The sequence below is a fragment of the Maniola jurtina genome, chromosome 12 (assembly GCF_905333055.1).
Source record: "Maniola jurtina chromosome 12, ilManJurt1.1, whole genome shotgun sequence".
In the NCBI taxonomy this organism is placed as follows: Eukaryota; Metazoa; Arthropoda; class Insecta; order Lepidoptera; family Nymphalidae; genus Maniola; species Maniola jurtina.
In genome coordinates, this window is record NC_060040.1 from 15,068,912 (window position 1) to 15,082,757 (window position 13,846).

Consider the following 13,846-nt stretch of genomic DNA (forward strand, 5'->3'; position numbering starts at 1 on the left):
ATTTTTGAACAGCTCCAGTAGTCAGCACAAAGTTAGTGGCCATGGAGTTAATAGAAATTACCATAGAAGGAATACAATGCTGTTTTGGTTTTGAAGTATACAAAATGCCGTTAAGTTTTTTTCTATCACGCGTGAAGATAGGGACACCATTTGTTTAGAAAATCCTCTGGGTATTTAAAAATAAGTAAAACTTCTTACTTAGTTTGTATTAAAATCGATTAAAGCAAAGTAATTCTATCCAAATTAACTATCTATATTTATAACCTAATTATGCATAACGTCCCCACACATGATACAGTGAACATTTACACAAGTCCAAAAATCGTACTACACTTAGCGGTTTTTTTATGATAGCTACCATCAACTTTCCATATTTTACTAAGAACAGACGCGTGCTTCGTTAAAAAATTATAAGTAAAACGAAATCTAATTAATTACCATCTATGAATGTACATAGCTGTTATTGTAAGTGATTTCTCGATCGATACATAAAGCACCTTTATATGCAAGAAATAATTAAATGAAGTTAATTCCTCGTTTCAAGATGGGCGAAAATATCACTTCCTAGCTCACTTTACAATTCGCGTAGAAATGATTCAAGGGTAAAAATTAATTAAGTAATTCAGTGTTTGATAAGTACTTCAAAACACATTACTTTGCATGAAAATAAAAAAAAAAACATAAACCTCACTCAAATACTAATAAAATAATGAGTATAAACTCAGAAATACGATCTACGCTAAATCAGCAGGTAATAGCATAGCGAACTTATCTATATAAGGAAAATTGCTAAAAATGTTCGTTTGGTTTTTAAGTAAGTACTATAATGTACGGCTAAATACGCGGGAGAAGTCGGAGCGACATACGAGTATGTGTTACGTATTGCACACGGTTTGCCTTTAGCGGGCATCTCCTCCGGCTCGGGCGACCTTCCTTTCAACGTCCTCGAGATAATCGAGGGCGCTCATGAACAAAGCGGCGTACAGACAGGGGGGCCAGTGCCAAATAATACTGTTGATACTTGTTGAGTAGGTACAGCGCGCGAGCTCCTCGCTTATCTGTAGGCGGGCGCGGCGCCGGGCTCCGCCACGAACGGGTTCCGCGGCGCCGCGGGCGGCGCGCCCGGCACCGCCAGGCTGTCGCCGTGGTTCTGCAACAGACGCGGTACATGACGCGCGGGCGGGCGGGGTGAGGGCGCCCCCCCCCCCCCCCCCCCGCGCCGCGCGCGCGCACTCACCTGCTGCGTGGCGCCGTACGAGTCGTGCTGCAGGTCGGCGAGGCGCGTGGACGACAGCGCGCGCGGCAGCGGGTTGGACGGCACGCCGTGCGGCGCCAGCACGCCCGCCTCGGCCGCGGCGCGCGCCTCGTCGTCCACCACGGCCGCGTCGTCGCCGCCGCGGAAGTTGACGAAGGCGAAGGCGGCCAGCGCCACGCCGCACAGCAGCCCGTAGCCCGCGAACGTGCGCGTCGTGCCCCAGCGCGCCACGGCCAGCCCGCCCAGCACGGCGCCGCAGCCGCGCCCCAGCCCGTGGTGCAGCCCCTGCAGCACGCCCTGCGCCGACGAGCGCAGCTGCGGCGGCGCGCCGTGCGCGATGTAGGAGCAGCACGCGGCCCACACGGCGGCGTGCGTCACGCCCTGCACGAACTCGAAGGGCAGCACCCACCACGGCGCCGGCAGCCACGAGATGTACAGGAAGCGCACCACGTTGCCGGCCAGCCCCAGGCACAGCACCTTCACGTGCCCCATCTGCGTGATGAGCTTGAAGCTGAAGAAGTACGCGAAGATCTCCGACACGTGGTTGATGACGGACGCCACGCCGAACAGCGTGGGCGAGCCGCCGATGTCCTGCAGGTGCCAGAACAGGAACGTGAAGATGAGGCCGATGCCGAAGCCCATGAACCACGCCACCAGCAGGAACGACGCCGCCTTCACGTTCTGGAACTGGCGCAGCACCGTCACCCACTCGGGCATCTCGCGCGTGGTCTGCGCGAACACCTTGGCGTGCTCCAGCGGCGGCGCGCGCGGCGCGGGCGCGCCCGTGTCCAGCCCGGGCAGCTGCAGCTGCTCCGCCAGCTGGCGCTGCAGCCGCTCCTCCTGCGTGGGCTCGGCGGGCGCCGGCGCCGGGCTCTCGGCGACCGCCTCCACGTACTTAAACCGGATCTGCAACAGAGCGGGCGTCAGCGACAGGTGCGCGCGGCCCCTCCCCGCCCCGGCGGCGCCCGGGCTCACCTGCGTGGCTGTGATGAGCGCGGCGCCCATGAGCACGGAGAAGGTCGCGAAGCAGATGGTGTAGTTCTTCTCGAAGCGCTGCGGGCCGCCGCACGGGTGCGTGCTGAACGCCGTGCTGTGGTCCAGCGCGATGCCCACGAAGAACATGGCCAGCCCCCAGCCCAGCGAGCCGAACATGCGCTGGTGCCCGTACCTGCAACAGACGGCACCGTGAGCGGCGAGCGGCGGCGGCGCGGCGCGCGCGCGCGACGTACCTGTCCGCGTCCTCGCCCAGCAACGTGATGACGGCCGAGTCGGCGAGCGTGATGGCGGGCGCGCTGAAGAACTCGCCGATGACGACGAGCAGTAGCAGCAGGAAGAACGTCTTCTGGATGTCGGGCGTGCTGTACACGATGTAGGAGTGCAGCGGCGTGACCCAGTCGCGCTCGGTGTCGGGACGGTAGTTGACGGCGTCGCTGACGGGCAGCGGCGAGCCCGCGCGGCCGGCGGCGGGCCCGCGGAAGTGGCGCGGCGGCGGCGGCCAGTCGTCGTCGTAGTGCGGCGGCGTGAGGCGGTAGGCGCTCTCGTTGAGCGGCGACACGCACGACACGGCGGCCGGCTGCACCCAGCTCAGCGGCAGCGTGAACACGATCCACGCGCCCAGCGACGCCAGCAGCAGCACGCGGCCCTTGCGCCAGCGGTCGGCCAGCCCGCCCCAGAAGGGCGCCGACAGGAACTCCACGAAGGGGCGCGTGCCGATGAGCAGGCCGCACTGGCCCGCGTTCATGCCCATCTGCTTGAAGTACACGCCCATGAGCGGGAACAGCGAGCCGAACGCCGAGTAGAAGAAGAAGTAGAAGGTCTTGACGGTGAGCAGCTCGGGGTCCACGGTGCCCGCGCCGCACAGCAGCTCCAGCACGTCGCCGCGCCCGCGCACCTTGTGCGTGGCCTCCTTCGGCGCCGGGTACCTGCAACGCCGCGCGCGCCGGTCAGTCTTGTCTCTTATAAACTCATCAAAATAGGTATATTGTGTTTAAAATTTTGATACCACCGATATGATAATAACTAGCCACCGAATGAAATGAAATGTGAAAAGTCCCAATCGATCTGATATTTGTAAAAAAAATGTTCAAGGTCAAAGTTTGCAAATATAGGTTTTTTTGCCTTTTTCAGCCAAACGGTAGATTTTATCATGAAATACGTGTAACGTGGGACAAACTTGTAGATCATGCAATTATTTATAAAAATTGTCTGTACGCTTTTTTTCCTAAGATTCAGCGTTTCTGAGATTTCACAATTTTAGTGGCCCTAGTGTAGGTACTATGTATAATATGCTATGCCCAGTTAAAACCCTACTGTTTACTAAGCTATTACACTGATCGCGAGCAATTTGCTCTTATCCATTGAGTTCTGTTCTCCATCTCCGAAGATATTCATTAAACATTCATTAAAATATGGGACCACCCAATATTCTAACATCATTGGGACCACCTGCAAAATCTATCCTTTCAATAAAAAAAAAAATACCAAGTCGGTCCAGGCGCCTTCGAGTATTCGGGGAACATACATAAAAAAAAGATTCCAACGAATTGAGAACCTCCTTCTTTTTTGAAGTCGGTTAAAAAGTATTTTCATATCGATGGAGTTTGAACTATTTGAATCATAATATTTCAGAAACGGCGAATCTTAGGAAAATAAATGTAAAGTCAATTTGTGTAGATAATTGCATGATGTATAATTTGTCCGCTATTTTCTGATAAAACCTGCCGTTTGGCACCGTTACTCATATTTGCGAATTTTCACCTCGAATATTTTTTTTTGCAAATGTCAGATCGATGGGGACTTTTCACATTTCATTTATAATGGTGTTACAAGCATTCGTACTCAGCTCTGTGCGAATTAATGTCACCTTATCCATATTTTATGAGCTAAATTGAATAGAATTATAAAGAAATAAAAGAAACTAACTGCCAAAATTAAAATCCACCGATTTTGCGTGCGTTGTTGATTGTACTAAGTATATCGAGTAATTTTTTTCTAGTAAAATATGGGAAAAATCGATGTACCTACATTGTAACTACAAGTTATAGATATTGATGACAAAAGCGTTCACTTGTGCGAATTCGTACATCACAATGATAACAACTTAGCTGTAATATAAATACTAGTACCTCTAACTACCTCTTCTACAACTTACTAAATAATACAACGTTTCGATTTTTAACAACCGGTTTCATCCATGCCGTGGAAATTTTGACTACAAATGCATCGTATATATTTGGCAACAAGGTCCCTGCAACTAAAGCTTTGGGCAACAAAAGTGTCTAGCGACGTTCCACTTCGTCGTTCGTACAGATATGAACAATCAAGAGTGTGCTGTGAGAACATGACAATCCCGAACTATTGCTACAGAACAGAGCGCTCGACTCAAACGCGACACGCGGAATATCTAATCGTGTGCAAAATCGATGCTTTCGCTGTCGGGCCCGACTGCGAGGCGCGCTCCAGCACAACTCTACAATAATTCTGTTCCTTAAAATTCTAAAAATTTAGCTTTTCATTATTTAACAATGTAATTCTAGCAGAGTAGCCAAACGCTCAGACGTCCTAAACAACCGGCTGGTGTGGTGTGGCGCTGCCGGCTCAGCGGCTCGGCAGCGCGCGGCACGCACCTGGAGGTGTCGACTTCGCCGAACTCCTCGGGGTCGACGAGGGGCCGCACGGCCGGCGCGGCCTGCAGCTGCGTCGCGTCCATGCTCGCTGTCGCCGCTGGCGCCCGACTGCTCCCTGCTTGCTGTTAGCCGCGCGCCGTCGATACGCGCCGCGCCTGCGCGCCGCGCGCCGCCCGCCCGCCCCGCGCACGCCCGCCGCGCGCCGCACACCGCCCACCGCCGCCCACGCGACCGACACGAGATATTGCTGACTCGTGGCTGTAGTCCCGGCATGCAGGCAGAGCGCGGCAGCAGGACGCGGTGCGGCGGCTCGGCGCGCGGCGGTCGGCTCGGCCGCGCTGGGCGCCGGCCCTGCCCCCGGCCTCCCCCCGCCCCGGCGTGACGTCACGCTCAGCTGAAGAGCCTTCACATTCGCCGCTTGAACTCCAACATCTTCGATAAACTTCATTAGTGCGCATCCGATTTCGTTTCTGATATAGTGGTGTAAGTACATGAGTACCTACAGCGCATGTGGCTGACAACAGCAGCTGCTGGGTGGCGACGCGGGTGGCTGCGTGTTAGTGCAGGCAGGTACATATCACATGTATTGTATGCGTTGTAGTAGGTAGGTACTCATTATTCGAGAAATTCTTTGTCATAAATATTTGGATTTTCACTTCATTCATTTGCATTCGATTTTAAATCGTAAGTAGGTATATGTCATAAAGATCTTAAGATAACGCGAGACCTCATACAGCACGAGAAACCGTTTTAACTCTACAGGAACTGCAATTAGAAACCATTGGTCACCCTCCGTATTCGCCAGACCTTGCTCCAACGGACTACCATTTTTTTCGTGATTTGGACAATTTTCTGCGTGATAAAAAGTTTTCTTCTCAGGAGGCAGTGCAAAATGCTTTCACACAGTTTGTCGAATCTAGATCACCAGAGTTCTATCGCAAAGGCATAAATGAGCTTCCTATTAGATGGCAGCAATGCAATGTATAGATAATAATGGTAATTATTTTGATTAAATAAATATGTTAAATTAAAAAAAAAAAACGAATTTTTATTTTTCAGTACAAATCGGCAATTTCATACTTTAACCCCTAATATTATACTATGTCTTGTTGGTGTACAATAAAGAATATTTTACTTTTACTTTACTTTTTACCTACCTGTCTGTCTTTAGAAATATCTGGGAGCAAATCGTTTATTACACTTTGAGCACTTTTGAACACTTTTAATAGTTTCCGGAGTTAGATTTTTGCTGCCATCATCGTCTTCGTCATCACTCGACATTTTAATTTCAAGTTAAATAAATAATTTATTTCAATAACACCATTAGACTACAGGCCCATGTTCAAAAATGGATGGGTCATATGAACCACCAGGTGAGGTATACAGGACGATATAAAATAATACGATTCAGCACTATGCCGTCACTTGTAAGCTGTCCAACAGAGTGCTGGTGAGAATTCAAAAGTGCAGACCTGCACTTTTGATTACCTGTAGAGTGAGTACATTTTGGTCATATATTTTTGTACGGTATTTTTACCATCGATAGATCCGTGAAAAATAATAAGAAAGCGCGCAGTGCCGTAAAAAAATGGTGCGCCATAAAGTCAGTAAATTTTTTGATTTTCTGACAATTTCCAGGATAAATTTGGTCATTTAATTCTGTACGGCATTAGTTTCATACTGTTTCAATACACCCTCTAATCCATTATTCCGCAACGCCGTACAAAAATCATACGACAAGGGGAAAAAATTGAGGGTAGCAAGAGCAACCCCCTCTCTTTCCGTGGTCCGGGGGATGATTTGAAACAACATAAAATTAATTTATTTTGAAAGTGTTTTATGCATAGATAATATTTTTTTACATGCCGTACATTTTCGTTGGTCCATAGGTTTGTAAGGGATGTGGATATTATATACACACCCGTTCACTTCAGTTAGACGGCATAGTGATTTTATCATATTATCAATTGTTCTCTTCAAAAATATGTTAATGCCGTACAGTATCAGATGGCCATAAAGTACTACACCCTTAAAATGGTAGCGTCATTTTCATCAGCCTAAAAGATATGGTCTGCATTAAAATGTACGGCATAATTTTTTCCTAATTTATTTATCTTAATACTATTTAAAACAAGGGAAAAGCGTAGATAATTGCTATATTTTATTAATCTATGAATATTTAAACTTTTGCAATAATTTGAAAAATTTCAGTTTTTGTATTTCTCCATAATTTTTTTTAGAACAGTTTCTTTTGAACGGCAATACTATTTAACAATAGTATTGCCGTTTATTATTAGTTAACTATCATGTTAAAAAAAAAGTTGCCGTACAGAGTCAAATGATTTTACAGCTTTAAAAATCAAGTATACCATGAAATTAAGATAATTATTGATACACATTCAAATGAACACTAATTTTTTGACGGCATTATTTTTAATAGTACTTTTGAGTGCTAGATAATGTTTTGGAACCAATGCCGTACTTTTTCAAATCACCCCCCGGACCACGGAAAGAGAGGGGGTTGCTACCCTCAATTTTTTCCCCTTGTCGCATAATTTTTGTACGGCGTTGCGGAATAATGGATTAGAGGCTGTATTGAAACAGTATGAAACTAATGCCGTACAGAATGAAATGACCAAATTTACCCTGGAAATTGTCAGAAAATCAAAAAATTTACTGACTTTGTGGCGCACCATTTTTTTACGGCACTGCGCGCTTTCTTATTATTTTTCATGGATCTATCGATGGTAAAAATGCCGTACAAAAATATATGACCAAAATGTACTCACTCTACCTGCACTTTTGAAATCTCACCAGTGTGCCTAGTGTCTTTCTATACAACATTATTACCCGGCTAATTCATAGGAATGTAATGACAGATTACCTTTAGAATAACAGGTCAGTAATAAGGATTTCTGGAGCGAGTGGTGTGAAAAAATATTTTTTTACTTTTAAGTATTTGTGGTTTTTGAAGCCGTTTTTATTTTTGTTTTGAAAATCTTTTACGATAAAAAAGATATTCGTGCTCAATAAGCTCTAAACAATGAAACCGCACATACAAGAGCACCAATCAATACATATTATAGTTATATACTACAAACATATAATTTGATTGAATTTCTAATTCAAAGGTTGGTTTTGTGTCAATGTTTAATACGAAGTGCCTACCAACAGATTTGTAACTCAATTTGCATATAAGACCTAGAGAATCGTAATTATTATCATTTTCGATATTTCGACTAATTCTACACAGGAGGTACGCGTAAACAAAAGATTCCAGACAATGATTATTATAAAAAAACTGTTATATGAAAGAATACAAAATAGAATAACCCTGTAACGTCACTTCAAGTTACAGCCCCATTATTTCCTGAAAGCTTTCATAAAAAAATCTAGAAAAAAATAAATAAAGTAGCACATAAACCAATACTGTGATTGGAGATTTTAGAAACAGATATTTGTAAATATATGACGAGATATTTACAACCAACTTAACGTGTAGTCAGCACGGCCACTACTGCAAGCAAAATATACCGAAGACGGCAGCACATTTAACTTGGTAAAGTTGGGGACTATATTGTAACCGTTAGGTTATGTTAGGTTATGTTAGGTTATGTTAGGTTATGTTAGGTTATGTTAGGTTATGTTAGGTTATGTTAGGTTATGTTAGGTTATGTTAGGTTATGTTAGGTTATGTTAGGTTATGTTAGGTTATGTTAGGTTATGTTAGGTTATGTTAGGTTATGTTAGGTTATGTTAGGTTATGTTAGGTTATGTTAGGTTATGTTAGGTTATGTTAGGTTATGTTAGGTTATGTTAGGTTATGTTAGGTTATGTTAGGTTATGTTAGGTTATGTTAGGTTATGTTAGGTTATGTTAGGTTATGTTAGGTTATGTTAGGTTATGTTAGGTTATGTTAGGTTATGTTAGGTTATGTTAGGTTATGTTAGGTTATGTTAGGTTATGTTAGGTTATGTTAGGTTATGTTAGGTTATGTTAGGTTATGTTAGGTTATGTTAGGTTATGTTAGGTTATGTTAGGTTATGTTAGGTTATGTTAGGTTATGTTAGGTTATGTTAGGTTATGTTAGGTTATGTTAGGTTATGTTAGGTTATGTTAGGTTATGTTAGGTTATGTTAGGTTATGTTAGGTTATGTTAGGTTATGTTAGGTTATGTTAGGTTATGTTAGGTTATGTTAGGTTATGTTAGGTTATGTTAGGTTATGTTAGGTTATGTTAGGTTATGTTAGGTTATGTTAGGTTATGTTAGGTTATGTTAGGTTATGTTAGGTTATGTTAGGTTATGTTAGGTTATGTTAGGTTATGTTAGGTTATGTTAGGTTATGTTAGGTTATGTTAGGTTATGTTAGGTTATGTTAGGTTATGTTAGGTTATGTTAGGTTATGTTAGGTTATGTTAGGTTATGTTAGGTTATGTTAGGTTATGTTAGGTTATGTTAGGTTATGTTAGGTTATGTTAGGTTATGTTAGGTTATGTTAGGTTATGTTAGGTTATGTTAGGTTATGTTAGGTTATGTTAGGTTATGTTAGGTTATGTTAGGTTATGTTAGGTTATGTTAGGTTATGTTAGGTTATGTTAGGTTATGTTAGGTTATGTTAGGTTATGTTAGGTTATGTTAGGTTATGTTAGGTTATGTTAGGTTATGTTAGGTTATGTTAGGTTATGTTAGGTTATGTTAGGTTATGTTAGGTTATGTTAGGTTATGTTAGGTTGTGTTAGGTTATGTTAGGTTATGTTAGGTTATGTTAGGTTATGTTAGGTTATGTTAGGTTATGTTAGGTTATGTTAGGTTATGTTAGGTTATGTTAGGTTATGTTAGGTTATGTTAGGTTATGTTAGGTTATGTTAGGTTATGTTAGGTTATGTTAGGTTATGTTAGGTTATGTTAGGTTATGTTAGGTTATGTTAGGTTATGTTAGGTTATGTTAGGTTATGTTAGGTTATGTTAGGTTATGTTAGGTTATGTTAGGTTATGTTAGGTTATGTTAGGTTATGTTAGGTTATGTTAGGTTATGTTAGGTTATGTTAGGTTATGTTAGGTTATGTTAGGTTATGTTAGGTTATGTTAGGTTATGTTAGGTTATGTTAGGTTATGTTAGGTTATGTTAGGTTATGTTAGGTTATGTTAGGTTATGTTAGGTTATGTTAGGTTATGTTAGGTTATGTTAGGTTATGTTAGGTTATGTTAGGTTATGTTAGGTTATGTTAGGTTATGTTAGGTTATGTTAGGTTATGTTAGGTTATGTTAGGTTATGTTAGGTTATGTTAGGTTATGTTAGGTTATGTTAGGTTATGTTAGGTTATGTTAGGTTATGTTAGGTTATGTTAGGTTATGTTAGGTTATGTTAGGTTATGTTTTTTTTTTTTTTTTTTTTATTAAATAATTGACAACTCCGCAGACGCGTGGTCCGCGACCTTTTTTAGATTTATTTTGTTATTTAATTACTTCTACACAGCTTTTTTCCTTAAAACTAAATTATAAGACTAAATTATACATGCTTACTTATAATTAATTAATTATTTTTTTTTTTTTTTTTTTTTTTTTTTTTTTGTGTTGATGTAGCAATCATGGTTTTTTTTTTTTTTTTTTTTTTTTTTTTTTTTTTTTTTTTTTTTTTTTTTTTTTTTTTTTTTTTTTTTTTTTTTTTTTTTTTTTTTTTTATATTAATCTTATTATAGTGATCAACAATTTACAGTTACTCAGTTAGTTTATCGAAACGTGCACGTCACTTATTGTTTATGTTAGTTACTTAAGTAAGACTCTAGTTTCTAGGGACTTATTGTAAGTAGTTTCCTCCAGACTGCCTCGTCTCCCCCCCGTATCGCCATCTTTATGTTATAGTCCCTGATGGTGGTGGACGTAGCCTTGACCGCCTTCGAGATGAATAAAGCGGTCGCGTCACTGCTGTCATCGGTGTAATATGTACAGCTTTTTGTGTGACGTGACACGGCCACGACTGCGTGTGGTACACTGTCGAGGAGCTGTATCTTCTTCTGTGTTGTACGCACTATTACCACTGTCTCAAAGGTCGCTCCCTGGGCTTCATGGATGGTATTCACACGCGATCCCAATCCCGTCCCGAAACCCTCCTTTTTTAGGGTTTCCTTCTCACCTTGTGTGTGAGTGAGGTACAAGGTGTTGTCTGTACCTTTCGGGATGTTCGCGCCTGTATACTGCTTCAGCTCCAGGGATCGAATCTGAGTCTTGGATGAGTATATGCCCCCGTATACTTCGCTGAGGGCATACGCTACATCGAGTGGGTTCCTGTGCGTACATAACAGCTCCTGGTCGACTGACGCGATTAGGTTAGGGCGGCAGTAGGACATCTTGAAGAGGTTTTCTCGGTCGATATACGGCAGTTGATTCATGTCACCGATCATGAGGGTCTCGCTGGCTCCCGCTAGCTTGGTTGCCATCATTATGGCCCCAAAATGGTTCATGAGAGCCTCATCGATAATAAGACGCTTACATCCCTTCCGATCAGGCTCCCTAAAACCATTGGCTAAAACTGAGGCCATAGTGCGCACCTTGTTCTTGGTTTGCGCTCCAATTTTGGGCTCCAGCTTCTCCCTCAAGTCGTTAACTGCCTCCGTCGTGCTGGTTATGACAATGTCGTTACTTGTGTCAAAGTTCCTCACCTTGTGTCAAAGTTCCTCACGATCCAAGTCGTCTTGCCACAGCCTGGCACTCCGTTAACCCATTTGATCTTCGGAGTTTCCCAGAGCACCAGGGCCTCGTTGTTATTACCGGCGATGGTTTTAGCCCTCTCCAGGATCTTCTCTTGTAACATGATCCTGGTGCAGCGGGCGACAACCACCACCGGGTCATCTGGATCAGTTCGGAACTTTGGTTTACCGCTCCCTTTCGTCCCCTCCTCGTCCAGTTCGACGAAGCCGCGTTTGGTGTTATATGCGGCCATGTGGTCCCCTCCTTCCTCTCCGATGATGATTTCAGAGGTGTTGTTATTGTAGATCGATGCCTCCGCCTCCCTCAGCCTCACTTTTAGCAGGCTGGTGTTCTCCAGGAGGTAAGCCTGCATGATGTCTGCACAAGTCTTGCGGCTGACCTCCTGTTCTGCTTTTGTGATGGCTTGGAATTCGAGAAAGGCGTTTATGACATGATCTAGGGGCCTTTTGACGTCTCTAAGGATGGGTGGGGAGACTTGTCCCTTATCAGCTCTAGTTCTGTCCTGTCCGGATGGTCCTGGTCGGATGTCTGTCGTGGGTTCGGTAAAAGTCCGTACGGCCTGTTCAACTTTCTTCGTTGTCTTCGTAGCTCTTATGTTGTCTATTCTTCCGGACATGCTTTGGATAGCTTCGGCTAGTGTACTCACCGTGGCGCTCAGCATGCTCTTTCCTTTGCTAACTACCCCAGCGGTTGCCTTGCCTGCTGACACTAGCTTCAGCTGCAGTTTTTCCGAGCCGCTAAGTGTCGCAGGAGTTCTTGACAATCCCTCTGGGTCAGTGCTTGAGCAAGGTGGTTTTGTGTTGCTGGTTTTTTGTGGTTTAAGAAAACTGAGGTCTTCACCTCTGTTTTCATAAACCACCACCTCGTGTGTTTTTGAGGCTTCGATGCACCCAATGAAGTCATCCACTATGCCCTTTGAGTATCCGACAGCCATCGCATCGACACTGATACGCCTCGGTGCGTCCACGTTCATTTCTCCTATGCGTTTAAGCACAGAACTTGCCTGTGTGAATGGGGTCTCGAGGAGATCCCATTTAAATAGTGCGATGATTTTGTTCTTTGCTCGCACTATTCGACAGCGCTTTTCAGCCACTGTAGTCACAGGCATTGCGTTGTATGTTCTGCGCTTCATGGTATTTTTAGATGTGCTTCCGTTAAGCAGAGCGGCCAGTCCTGGGGACAATTCCACTCTGGCTGCACCGTGCGCATTACAGAAGCAAATTCCCAACGCTTCGAGATTGGTGTCCATGAACGTGGCTACTCCGCGCAGTCTGATCCCCGGTTCGCCTTTTTCCCCAGACTTTAGCAGTTCTTTGATAGTAATGGTTTGCACTGCTGCAGGACTAATGTCTATGGGTGTGACGGGTTGGTTCACAGAGTCAGTGCCGGCTGTATGGCTTGTTTCAGCCTGTCTTGGTGTCATGGTGCTGTTTCTTTTCGTCGCAATCCGGAAGATTTTTTCTATGAAGTCTGTTAATTTGTCTCTTGTGTCATTGTCGCGAAGAATCTCGTGTAATGTCTTTGTCGTGAGTCTTACGTCTGCTCCGATTTCGATTCCCATCCTCATCGCCTCAAAGCGAGGACAGTCCAGAATGATATGCTCGACCGATTCACTAATGTCTCGGTCGCACTCGCACCCCGGGCTGTCTCTCAGTTTGAACCGATGTAGGTACTCAGCTATTCCCCCGTGTCCTGTGAAGGCTTGACAGAGCAGAGGAGTTATTTTGATCTTCCTCACCGTGCTATAGGCGTTTGCCACGTCTGGGAAGAAGATCTTCGTAACTCGCCCTGTTTGAGAAGTACTGTACCTGTCCTGCCACTTCCGTACAGACTCCTCTCGTATTTTCCTTTTGACATAGGATAGGGGGATCTTCGAGTAGTTTGGAATAGAGTTGGTTCTTTGTGATGCCGCTTTCGCGAGTTCATCCGCTCTTTCATTTCCTGGGGTACCTATATGGGCTCTGATCCAGAACAGACGCACCTCTCTGTTGTCTTGGTGAATTTCTCTCAAGTTGTCTAAGATTTTCCTAGCCAGTGGGTGTGTTGTTTTTGGATTCTCCAGTAGCTCGAGTGACGATCTCGAGTCACTCATGATGTTGACTACTGGCAACCCGCTTTGCTTTGCAAGCAGAACTGCCCTGTGTAAGGCGTAGAGCTCTGCCTGGAAAACAGTGCAGGCTGGATCCAATGTGTAGAGGGCGTATCTTGTTTCTCTCCCTTCCTCCCACCAGGTGAGGGCAGCGCCTACTTTTCCCT

At 44.6% G+C, this 13,846-nt stretch overlaps 1 protein-coding gene across 1 annotated transcript; it reads right to left on the reverse strand.

Annotated features, from left to right (window-relative positions):
* Positions 1-826: 826 nt before the first annotated feature.
* On the reverse strand, positions 827-4,977 carry LOC123870061 (major facilitator superfamily domain-containing protein 6). Its single transcript, XM_045913225.1, has 5 exons — positions 4,882-4,977; positions 2,485-3,177; positions 2,231-2,423; positions 1,238-2,161; positions 827-1,150 (listed from the first exon to the last, which is right to left on the reverse strand). The coding sequence occupies exons 1-5, from the start codon at positions 4,962-4,964 to the stop codon at positions 1,055-1,057; spliced, it is 1,989 nt and encodes a 662-aa protein (XP_045769181.1). The 5' UTR covers positions 4,965-4,977; the 3' UTR covers positions 827-1,054.
* Between the last annotated feature and the right edge of the window lie 8,869 nt (positions 4,978-13,846).